The sequence below is a fragment of the Lygodium microphyllum genome, chromosome 3 (genome assembly GCF_053477565.2).
Source record: "Lygodium microphyllum isolate KBCC chromosome 3, Lygodium_microphyllum_v1.1.10, whole genome shotgun sequence".
In the NCBI taxonomy this organism is placed as follows: Eukaryota; Viridiplantae; Streptophyta; class Polypodiopsida; order Schizaeales; family Lygodiaceae; genus Lygodium; species Lygodium microphyllum.
Window position 1 is genome coordinate 55,956,174 of NC_141137.1, and position 12,750 is coordinate 55,968,923.

General features: G+C 41.7%; 1 protein-coding gene across 1 annotated transcript in view; it reads right to left on the reverse strand.

The window, feature by feature from the left end:
• Positions 1-10,635: 10,635 nt before the first annotated feature.
• LOC148038365 (putative polygalacturonase) overlaps positions 10,636-12,750 on the reverse strand; it is a 36,741-nt gene continuing 34,626 nt past the window's right edge. Inside the window, exon 5 of the mRNA XM_087671115.1 lies at positions 10,636-11,639. Coding sequence (XP_087527241.1) covers positions 11,126-11,639 — 514 coding nt within the window. The 3' untranslated portion in view covers positions 10,636-11,125. The remainder of the gene's footprint in view (positions 11,640-12,750) is intronic.

Below are 12,750 nucleotides of genomic sequence, written 5' to 3' on the forward strand. Positions count from 1 at the left end.
CCAAGGAATACTCATCTATTTCTATTGTTTGCCCTTGTACTAGGACCAACACTTCCCCAAATACCTGCATAACCTTATGGAGCAATGCCTAATCCATAACAAGACATTCCTCAACCTCCACCAAAACTGGACATTTTTATCTTAGAATCTCATGAAACTCTTCCAATACTTTTCATGAGACATGTACTAATTGACCACTCCAAAAATAAAGACACCTATTGCAAAATCTATATTGAATCAAACAAGACCTCAAAAAACTCCCTTGGTCCATCAAAAATCTCTTCACAATATCCTAACAATGTTTAGTATTCAAACCATTGTCTAATCATGAACATTAGCAAAACTCTACTTGTGAAAAAGAAATTCACCACCCTATTATGAAAATAGAGATATGCTATAATACTTCATGTCTAGAATCTACAAAATAGATTTTCAATCTCCAGATATTGTGCATGTCACCCCAGTAATATGCCACTACTACACTAAGAAAAACGACCACTCACGTATGCTTATTCCAAATATTGTTGTTCTCATCAAATGGAAGCTCCATTGGCAATTTCAACAATGCCAGCAACTTCAAAAGCAAGGTAAAACGCTAGTGCAATCGGCAAGCCCTCCCTGTACACTAGCGCCTCTTGCTGAGGCAATGCAGAAACCTACTGCCCAAACTTGCTATGCACACAATTGCAAGCCCTATAAGTTTATGTGCATGTGCATACGTGTGCATGTTGAGAAATAGACAAATGATGTATGCTCCAAAAGGAGCTGTCCTGAATCCCATATGCACAGTGAGGAGAGTGGAACAACTCAAAGCCTATAAAGCATTGTACTTGACTATGAAATAAACACAATATCATGATGCTTTGTACTTTCAGTTAAGTGTCTGTCATTGTCAATTCTACACAAGATTGTGTTTATGAGTCCAAGCTAATCTATCTTGGAACCTAATTCACTTGTGTAATAGTTTATCTCTACTTGTCCATGTCATTATGAACTTGGTCTTCATCTTTGATCCACCATAGCTTGTGTCATGTCCTAGATCCGCATCATTTAACATGGTATCAGAGCCCAATTGGGCATGGCACAGCTCATACTCTGAATCTCTAGTCTCCCTTCACCTCTGGTGATCTCTAACCAGCTCACATTTAGCTCACATCTTTAGCTTCAACTTCAAATCTCAGTTGGACCTTGTGGCAGCCATAGCCAGACTGCACCTACCCACCTTGGAGCTCTTGGATCTCTCTCTACGGGCCATATCTTCAGGTGATTCCTTCTGGAGGTATCTTCCCTTGCTCAAGATGCTTCATCCTAGCACTTCAATCGACGACATTACTGCTTCCTAGCTCCAGCATTACACAAATCGAAACGCGCTGTCCTGTCTGCGCCTGTCCACGGTCGTACTACTGACGCCAATCGTACAGTTCGAAATCGACCCTGTGAGCATAGGGCTTTTGAAGCTCACTATGCAAGCCTAGTCTCCATAAAATATATTAGGCAATGGTGAACTGGTTGAGCTGCACGAACTGAAAGAACAGTCGGCTGTCTGAAACCCTAGAGGAAGCCATATCCAGAAATTTGAAAAGCTTGGTAACCTTGTTCTTTTTCTCATTGCCATCATCAACAGTGATTTTGATCACTGAGGAATAATCTCTGAAGCTCATTACTAGTCTGGAAGTGTCCAAGGAAGCTCAGAAGCCACCCACGAAGTTCCTGAGAGGAAGCAGATCAAGGACCGACTAGCACTCAACTAGTGTCAATTGACACTGATTCTCTTGTATCTCTTGACACATTAAAATACAATTTTTTGCTGGTTAATTGAAGATTAGCAACATGTCAGAGCTTGAGCAAATAGCAAAGTTCAATGGAGAAGGCTTCCATGCCTGGAAGGAAAAGACCATGTATCACCTAATGCGGAAAGACTTGTGGGACCTGTTTGAAGATGATGCAGATAACAAGAAGGAAGATGATGAAGACGGGTTTGTTGAAGAAGACCAGTTCAAATCCAAAGAATGGAAGAAGATGAATAATAAGGCACTAGGCATCATTGCCTGGGGATTAAGTGATGATGTGTTACATCATATATCTGGCATTAGAAATGCTAGAACCGCCTGGGAGGAACTTGATAAAATGTTTGGTACTCAAGCAAAGAATTCAAAGGTAAAACTTCTCATGCAGTTTTATAAACTGGATATCAAAGACAGTGCTTCTATGACCATACACATTAATAAGTTTAAGAGTTTAAAAACTCAGCTTGCATCTCTTAAAAAGAATATTGAGGAAGATGAAGCAATAGCCGTACTGCTTGCAAGTGTAAACAAGGATCCATATGAAAATCTTGTGTCCACTTTGAGTAATGTTCCAAGCCTCACACTTAAAGATATTGAGCACTCACTACTCGATGAAGAAGGCAAAGTAAAAACCAAGAATGCAAAAGACAATGTCTCATCATCTAGGGAAAATCTTTTGTACACCAAAGGAGCTGCTGGACCTAAAGGAAGAGGTCGAGGATTCATCAACAACAATAACAAGGATCGGATTACATGTCACTATTGTGGTAAGACTGGCCATGTAGCCAGTGAATGTTTCCACAAGAAAAGAGCCCAACAATTGCAAAGTGATCATCACCAGAACCAATACATGGAAGAAAGAGAAGAAGAAGAATATGCTTCCACTACCATCAACAACTCTGACAGATTGTTTTGAAGAACTTTCATTGTATCTTTCATATGTTTTTCCCACAATGGATCTTTATTTTCCTTGGTGAATTTGATTTGTACAACCCTTGCCAAGATGTAAAGTCTCAAGCTTTAACTTGACTAGGCTGCCTATGAGCTAGTCTTCCGGGCCATGTTATCATGAAGGGGGGGCAAAAGCCAGCAAGTGTAGGGACTCATCATTTGAGGGGGGGTGTTGAGAAATAGACAAATGATGTATGCTCCAAGAGGAGCTGTCCTGAATCCCATATGCACAGTGAGGAGAGTGGAACAACTCAAAGCCTATAAAGCATTGTACTTGACTATGAAATAAACACAATATCATGATGCTTTGTACTTTCAGTTAAGTGTCTGTCATTGTCAATTCTACACAAGATTGTGTTTATGAGTCCAAGCTAATCTATCTTGGAACCTAATTCACTTGTGTAATAGTTTATCTCTACTTGTCCATGTCATTATGAACTTGGTCTTCATCTTTGATCCACCATAGCTTGTGTCATGTCCTAGATCCGCATCATTTAACAGTGCATGGATTTGCGTGTGACTGTGCACCTTCTCAAATCTAGGCACACCATGAGAGGGTTAGGGAGACTCCAAAGATTGCACAACCTACAATAGGTACACATACACATGAGAGCTCTCATTGCCCCTTGCCCTATGTATGATATACATCTCATTAAACCCACTAAGATGTGACTTCTTACAGCTCATCATGATTGCAATATTCTAGCATGCTAGATAGGTACAAAACATGGGAGGCACGACGGACGGATGCTGATGCGACAGGCGTGACGAGCCGGATGCGGACGAGACAGACGTGACACTAGCATACGTGTCTGGCAAAGCAATGTACTTTGACGAATGTATTTTGACGAATGTACTGTGGCAGCAGTGACAAATGAGTACTAAGTGAACAGTGACGAGATATACCTGCAGTAAACAATGGTGGGCCTTGTGAACAGTATCTGCAAAGATGTGCAATGACTGATGGGACAGTTTTGGGTCGTAATTGTGACTGTATAAGAAATCTGTAGACTCTCTCAGACTGACATGAATGCAGACCTGTGTGAATGTACTGAGATTGCAGATATACTCAGACTGATGTGAACCTTGCCTGTTATGTAGACTGGAGACCTTCGTGATTTCAGACTGACGCACATTAACATTTCATGCTACAGTGACCGTTTATGTGAGATTGATAGTTCTATGCTACATTGACAGTTCGTGCTACAGTCATATCTTATGATGCAGTCACATTGATAGTTTATGATATATTGACAGTTCATGCTATAGTGATAGTTTATGTTACTAGTTTACTACTCTAGTCAGACTGTAAACAGCTTTATGCTATAGCACATACTGTAGTCATGATGGAAGAAACTGACAATGAAGGAATCACAAAACCAACCATGGAGACAATGTTTCATACACCACCAAAGAACACGAGATACAAAACCTATGGGCGTAAAACTAGAGATTGGAATGTCTCTCCAGGGTCGAGTAGATATGGGAAGACGTCCCGCAAAATTAATGAAACACTATGTGAGGAGATATTGACCATACTCCGTGCTGAAATGCGTACCATGAGGAAGGAAATGGAAAAGGATATACAAGAGCGGGTTCGAGCTGAAATGATGGAAGAACTAAAAAAGGAGATGCAACAAACATTGGATGCACACATGGCAGAGAAAGACTCAATGATCTCTAATCTACAAGAAGAACTAGAGGAATGCAAAAAGAAACTGGATGTACAAAAGGAACCACAAATTACACCAGAACTACAAAAAGAAATGGATGTTTTAAAAAAGGATACGCACACCTATGCAAGTGTGGTGGAAGGCACCCAAAAGAAAATGAAGAATGTTGAGAATACCATCAAAGAAAATGTAGAATGGATAGATGTGGTAAAAAAGAACAAAGGAATGCATGGCAACAAAGTAGAAGTTATGAATGCCATCTTGGAAGAAGAGGCAAAAAGATGGGCACGCGCACTCCATGTAAGAGTGGTTGGACTAGATGAGAAAAGCTCCCCAATTGAAGATGCTACAACTCTTGCCACCAAAATTGGGGCTCCAGATGTACCCATCATTGGGGCTTGGCGAGTCGGGAAAGCTGACACAAAAACAAAAGTTCTCATCTTGAAGTTTGGAGACTTGGAAAAGAAAGAGCCTTCCTCTCCAAGAGGATCGCTCTCAAAGGAGAAAAGATCTACCTAGATGAAGACCTCACCCTAGCCCAGTTAGCCCACAAGAGGGAAAATAAGCCACGTATTCTAGAGGCACGGAAAGCAGGTAAATGGGCTGTATACAGAGATGGAAGAGTCATCATCACAGAGAAAAGGACAGCATGATGATGCGCGGCCTATGAGACCTTGAAGTTCACACTGTGGAATTGCAACAGCTCCCTTAAGACAGATGCAGGTTATTTTGAGGATACTTTCAAAGGGATAGACATTGCTATGTATACTGAGACACGTCAGTGTAAAGATAGCCGTCTACCTAATGTATATGGATATAGATGGGAAAGTGTATATCACCCTCAGCCTAGAAGGCCTGGAGGGACGAGGGGATCAAGAGGTGTGGCAATTCTATTTAGAGAAGAGCTCCGAGATACAGTCCAAGTTGTACATAGAGATATAGAGGCAAGATACATGTGGATCAGGTTACGTACAAGCAGAACTCGAGACATATATATTGCAATATGCTATTTTCCCCCTGCATACTCTAAGTTTGCCCCTAAAGAGGCATCCCCGTATACACCACTATATGAGGACATAATGAGATACATGAGAATTGGGGATGTTCTACTAGCAGGAGACTTTAATGCACGCACAGGAAGCAACCAATCTACTTTCTTTAACACTAGTGATGAGATGTTCAAAGATATTGCATTAGATGAAGTGGGATTAGTTAGAACAGCCCAAGATAGGGAGATAACAGAATATGGAACACACATACTGGCATTGGAAAGTGCACATGCTTTGGTCATCCTTAACGAGCTGCCACAGTGGCCAAGATCTAATGGTTTCACGTGTTGGAATAACAAGAAAGGGTCAAGCACTGTGGACTATTTGATTGGATCACCCAACTTGCTACCTAACATAAAAAGCTTTGAAATCCCAGACAGACCAATTGGATTAGCAGCAGACCATGCTATTCTAGCTTTCACAATGCAATATGGGCATATATACACGAAGCACAGCTACACATACCAAAATTACCGCGCTATGATTTTGTGGAAGCGACCTCACACATATACAACACTACTGTGCGAGATGCATTGAGGAAGCTAAACACACAGGCCTCTCTGGATGAGTTTACAGGACAGTTGGCCGAGATAATACACACTTCAACAGCATACTCTTTCCCACACACTACACCGTCAGATAAACCTCCACGAGGTAATGCCCCACAGAATGGCTGGTATGATGATGAGTGCAGAGAGACACGAGCACGTTTTCAGCAAGAGATGGCACTTGGCATATGTACACATAAGCATGCTCGAACGATTGGTAAGCAAAAAGAAGCTGGAATACTTGAGCAGACTAGACTATGAAGATATTCAAGATGAATACTATGTGATGTATTTCCATTCAAAGATGGTGTATTCCTTTGCTTTCTTTGTTCTATTGATGGATTTTATGAAGATATTGAAGAATATGGTTGATTCTATCAAATCCGTGGGAGATCTACATGATGCTGCATGAAGAATTGTTGTGCCTGGTGTTCTTTTCTTCATTGTGATCATATAAAATCTAATAAAAAAGCTTGTTGATGTTACAAGATAGATTTACTTGCAAGAGAATTCCCTTTTCCTAGGTGTTCCTCTTGGGGCTCCACATAGAGACTGCTGCTACAACTGATGCATTGCTACATGGGAAAGATTCAGGGTTCTAAGAAAGTAGGGAGAAGTTGAATAAGAAGTTGCCAAAGGCTAAGCAAAGGGAAAGATCTAAAAATCAGCTTGAAAAGAGGTCAAAAGAGCAAGGAAATGGCTAGAAAATAGTTACATAACATAGGGAATTAAGGGCTACAAGTAAATGTTTTGTTTATGAACAAGAGGGTCACATGGCTAAGAATTGTCCTAATAGCTAGAAAGTTGCAAAATTAGAAAATTAAAGAGATCCCAAGGATAAGAAGCCTAATAGATTAGTTAGATTGATGCCGGATGTTGTTAGTGATTAGCCCAATGATGATGCTACTAAGTTATGTAGAGCATGGGGAAAAATCAAAGATTAGCATGTCTTGATAATGGAGCACGAGCCAATTGTATCTCTACAGACATTGCAGTCCGTCTAGGCATCAGAGAGGATGCGATGGTACCCATGAGAGAAGTGGATATGGCATGTAAGGACCATATAGAGCCTGTCATACCACTCATTGAAAAGCTTCATTTGCACATTCAGGGATATGTGGACAGTGAAGAGTTCTTTATTGATCCACTTGAGGGACGTGATGTCTTGCTTGGTATGCCTTCATGTGCATGCAATGATTGATTCATAAAGTTGAAAGGAAAATGTGTTCCTATTGTATTGGATGCTACCATTTCCAAAATCTCCTTTCAACATACTTGGTTTTTACTAAGAATGAGGTTGATAATGAAAATGTTGGAAACATGTCAAAGTTAGAGAAGGATCAGAAATATATTCCATGTTCTTGGGGCGGGACAACAAGAAAGCATGGAAAAAGATGCATGAGAACCAACCACCCCTACAGATTACTAGACCGGATGATTGGCATGGATATGCTTGCACACTCTATGATGTTCCTGACCAAGAGCCTATGCCACTCCCCTCAACCTCAAGACCAGGAAATTACAGATTTTTCACAGAAAAAAAAGTGAGGAATGCCATATGGAAACTGAAAAATGGAAAAGCCCAAGATCATGATGGTTTAGTGGCTGAACACTTCGCGCATGCCTGTGATATTTTGGCACCAACACTGGCTCACATCTTTAATAGGGCAGCTTGTGAGGGATTTCCAACCTGTTGGTCACACCATATTATTGTGCCGCTCTTTAAGAGTGGAGACCCCGCACTACCTAGTAATTACCGAACTATCATGATTAGACACATACTGGCCAAGATATATGGCTCTATCGTGGAACAAGCATTGAGTGAATGGACCAAGATGCATGGCCTGAGATCAAAAGGCCAGGTTGGCTTCAGGAGGGGATATACAACTCTAAACCATATCTTTACATTGAGGGCAATCATCGAAGAAGGCAATGCATTCAAGAAAAAGATCTACTGCTGTTTTGTGGACTTTCGCAAGGCCTTTGACACAGTGCCACGTGCTAGACTAATGAGAAGAATGCAAAACATTGATGTGCCTATAGAGATACAGTGGAGTATCTATGCCTTGTATGAGACGATGACGGGCAGAGTACGAACACCTGAGGGCATCTCAGATACAATCAATAGCACCATTGGGGTGAAACAAGGCTGTCCACTTTCACCGACACTATTTGGGCTGTATATAGACGAAATTTCAAAATATGTGGACAGGACTGGTGGGGCCGGAGCCAGCCTAGCTCAAGTGCTGACACCATTATTGCTTTATGCCAATGATATTGTACTTATATCTGACTCACCTGAGGGACTAAATAGACACTTGGATGCATTATCAGCTTTTTGCAGAGATAGAGATCTTAAGGTGAACCTTGGGAAAACTAAAGTTATGGTATTTAACACTTCAGCTGCTTGGGTGACAAGAGCTAAGCACCAATTTACTTTTGATGGAGAGCCAGTGGAGATGGTTAGGCAATATGTCTATTTGGGGGTCACATTGAAGGGACCACAGTTCTCTTGGAGAGAGACATCAGAGGCTCGTTTGGCAAAAGCATATGCAGCCTTAGGTGCATTGGAGAGGCAATGTGCTCACATACAATTTCATGAGCCGCACACCAAATTGTGGCTTTTTGACACCCTGGTTACACCCACACTCCTATATGGGACAGCTATTTGGAGCCCGAGTCTCTTTCACACAAGGAGACAGCCTTTGGGAGACCAGGATGGACCAGAGAAGGAATACTATGACAGGTGGGAGCATATGGAAAGACCACTGGTCATGATGATCTCACGTATGATACGAGCGAAAAGCTCGACCCCACATGAGATTATTAGAGCTGAGTTAGAAGCATCACCCATGATGGCTGAGGCCTTGGTCCAAGCAGTGACTTTCATACATAGACTATGGGAGCTCCCCCAAGATAGATACCCACAGCTAGCCCTGGCCTCTTCTAGACAACTAGCAGCAAATGGTGACAGACATTGTTGGTATGCTCAGATGAGTACATGGATGAGTCTACATGGGCCGCAGATTGACAAACTTCCCCCCCTTTGACTATAGCCTGGATTGCCCTACACTTGACCTAAGCCGATCAGAGCTAAACCATGTGATCAAAGCAGACATACTGAAGTTAGATAGGGAGAAGACCTAGGTCCGACCCCCCTCCCCCCATGGCACAAGGATGGCACACTACCAGACCCACTTCCTTCAGGTATCTGAGGATGGTTTCATCACCCAACCCAATTACATGGACACACAGCTGCCTCATGGACTACGCACAGTTATTGGTCAGATCTGCACCTCATCCCACCACCTGAGGATTGAGACAGGCAGATAGGAGGGTATACAGACAGAAGAACGCATATGCCCACTATGCGACAGAGAGCCAAAGACAGAGGAACACTACATCTGTTGATGCACTGTATATTATGACATACGAGGTAGATACCACTGTCTGTTTTGAGAGGATTTTGGACCCCTGAGACGGATCATGCAGTTTGAGGATCAAAGATGCTTGGGATTCTTCCTCTTGGCGCTCCAGAGGCGCAGAGCAACAATTCTACGAAGTAGGAGGCCCCCATAGCTCGGCTCACATAGACAGAGAGCAATCACTGACTTTTTCACTGATACACGACAGAGTATGGCAGATACCACTACTACTACCACACAGCCTACAGGAGTACATCATCATTGGACCTCATCTTCTGTAGGTGTCCCTTTGGATAGAGCAGTGGCACTTAGCCGGTCGAGACGCCCACGTCCACCCGAACGAAGGCCTAGATATCCACACCACAGACAAATTAAAGCCATCATTGAGCGCCACAGGAGACAAATGCCGAGACGCCTCAGCCATGCAGAGATACACCTCCTTAGGAAACAAACATATCATTGATGGAGAGTTTTCCTTTTTCTACTCTCACTTTTAGATCATTGACATGTTTCCCTTTTATAGGACACTATTTCATTTTTTCAGTCTTATAGGCATGTTTTTCATCTTTTTCTCGTTCCAGATGAGAAATACACCATCATTGTATGTATTGCTTTGGTCTCATAGGCCACATTGGCCTTTTAGAGACGTTAATATACTCTCTCTCTCTCTCTCTCTCTCTCTCTCTGTGCTGCCACTGATGCTTACCACATAGCATGAGGAAGCTAGTCAAAAAGATGCCTATCCTAAGCACATACGACAAAGTCCAGGATAAAATCATGTAGCCTGTTGCTCTCATGTTCTTGAGCTAGTTCACATCCTTCAAATATATCGAGACAGTAAAAGAATGACGATTAACAAATACAAAAATCTGAATTATAACCTTTATGGAGAAGATACTTCTGTCAAACCTCCATGCATTTGATTAAAGTTGAAAATCACACCCCTTTTCTTGTCGAAAGAAATTGGAAATTGCCACACATATTCATCACAACAATGCAAAAAAATTGTTCTCTTCTTTTTGTTGCGGACTCCAAGAGGCCTAATTGTTAGGGCAGCAGTAGAGAGGTTACAAGATTGAGAAGCCATTGAGAATGCATTAGGTCTTCCTTTTTCTAGCTAGTGCATCTTCTGGTCCCTAGAGCAAAACTTTGTGCGTGCATGCATGCATACACAATATAAAAATGGACAGCACCAAAGATGGTAAAGAGTAATCTATAAGAGCAAATTCCATTGCCTGTTTTCAACAAAGCTTCTGCCTGTCAGCAGCTGCATAAAAGAGTTCACTTGTGTAGAACATCTACTGCCCTCACTACTGAAAACCAATGCACTAGACTTCAGATTCTTCAGTTCAGATTGCACCATAAAGACTGCCTTTGCTTCCAGTTCCCAAAAACTGCTCTGCCAAAGCACTCTGTTCCACCTCAGGTGCTCCCTGTGCACACTGCAGTCTTCCTCAACTTAAATCTGTCCAGAAATTGTTGCTAGATCATGGTTTCTGACTCATCAATAATAGCACACCAAACTGAATAATAGCACTCAACAAAATTCTTTTGGTCATGCTTAAGAAAGTTGCCCAATTAACGTCTTTCAAAGACTGCCCTTTACACATAATGTACGTCAATAGGGCCACCTGTAATCTTCTGTCCAGATCAAACAACAGGCTTGTATGTACGAAGTACTTAACTGTGCATTCAATTTTGAGTATAGTTTGCTAAAGAGGCAGCCTGTATTTTGTTGCCATTTTCATCATAAATATCAAGGGAACCACATGGACGTGGGTATGCCTTCCCAACTACCTTCCCATGAACATAAGAGCATTGAAATATGTGTTTTTTCTTTCTCGTCACTCCTACATCAAAATCATGGAACTCTACCTTCTCCACAGGCACCTTTGCACTGCCATAAATGCGTACTGGTATTCTTACGCCTTGTCCATGCACAGAGTCAAATGAAATGTTTTCCACAAGAGGCAAAGCCTTTGGATCAAAGTACTTGTCAGGATGGTCATCATAATCTGTTTTGATTACTATGCCTACTCTTACATTCTCTAATGTTATATTTTTGTAAGATATGTTGGTTACATATCCACCTCTTCCTGGTGCTGTTTTGATCCTTACTCCACGTTTTGACTGCCATACATGGAGATTCTCAATACTTACATTGTTTACTCCTCCAGACATTTCACTGCCAATTGATACTCCTGCACTGTTAAATTCCCACATGTTTTAAAACAAAGATCTAGAACTAGAGTACATGATATAACAGGTATAATGAGATTTGATTAAACATGAAGACTTCCAAGTTCGATAAAAAACAACAGTTAAAAATTTGTCAGAACTTCAGGAGGGCCAGGACATATCCAACAACATCAACACTCATCAATATCCCAATGAAGGCAGAGCAGAGCACATCCTTAGTGACACCAAAGACTCTGTTTTGGAGGACTGAAGATCACACACACATTTTTTTCCAGATGATCAACTATTCTAACTAGTCCAGCCCCTTGGTAAGTTTTTAAAAACCATTATTATACATTCCAAAAAAGGAATGACACTCAACAGATGAAGAACGGCACTTACTTTCCATTGTTTACACTTTTAAATTTCATGCGTTGAAGGAGGTGTTCTCCAAATAAAAAATGCTTTCTACCTAGTGCAAAGGCAACGTAGCTTTGCCACTTTAAATGCTGCATGTAAACTGGTTACACAAGCAGCTGCTGTAGCAATCTGAGAACATTTACAAATCACATGCTGCCTGTTGTCAGAAGTGGTGCAGCAACAGAAGCACAAGCAAGTGCTGAAATAAACTGCTAAACACAAGACAGAAGAGAAAGAAAGCAAAACACTGCAAAAGAACAGAGCTCAAAGATGTGCTCGGGAAATGGAATCCATATACCAGACACGAGAATGACACGTACAACAGTGAGTATCAGTATCCAAGGCACTGGCACCGGCTCCCTCTCTCCACAAAACCTGTAGGTGATGATGTGACTAAATGAGGAGGGAGCCGGGTATATAAAGAAGAAAATAATGCCAAAATAGGGGCAGGTCGGCCAGCATTTAATGCTGGTTGGCCAGCATATGCCCAAATAAGCATCATAATAACCATAATAAAATGCCTAAATAACCTAGCCATGCCCGCAAACTCACACATGAGCTGTTTGAACTGCTAATATCCTCTCTCAAATCATGGGTGATCTGGTACAATACAATGATACAAAGATGATAACTCATCACAATCCGTACAACATAGAACCACCACAATAGAACCATGGATACCCAAGCAATGGGTGATCAAGCCACCACCAAGGTGCCTC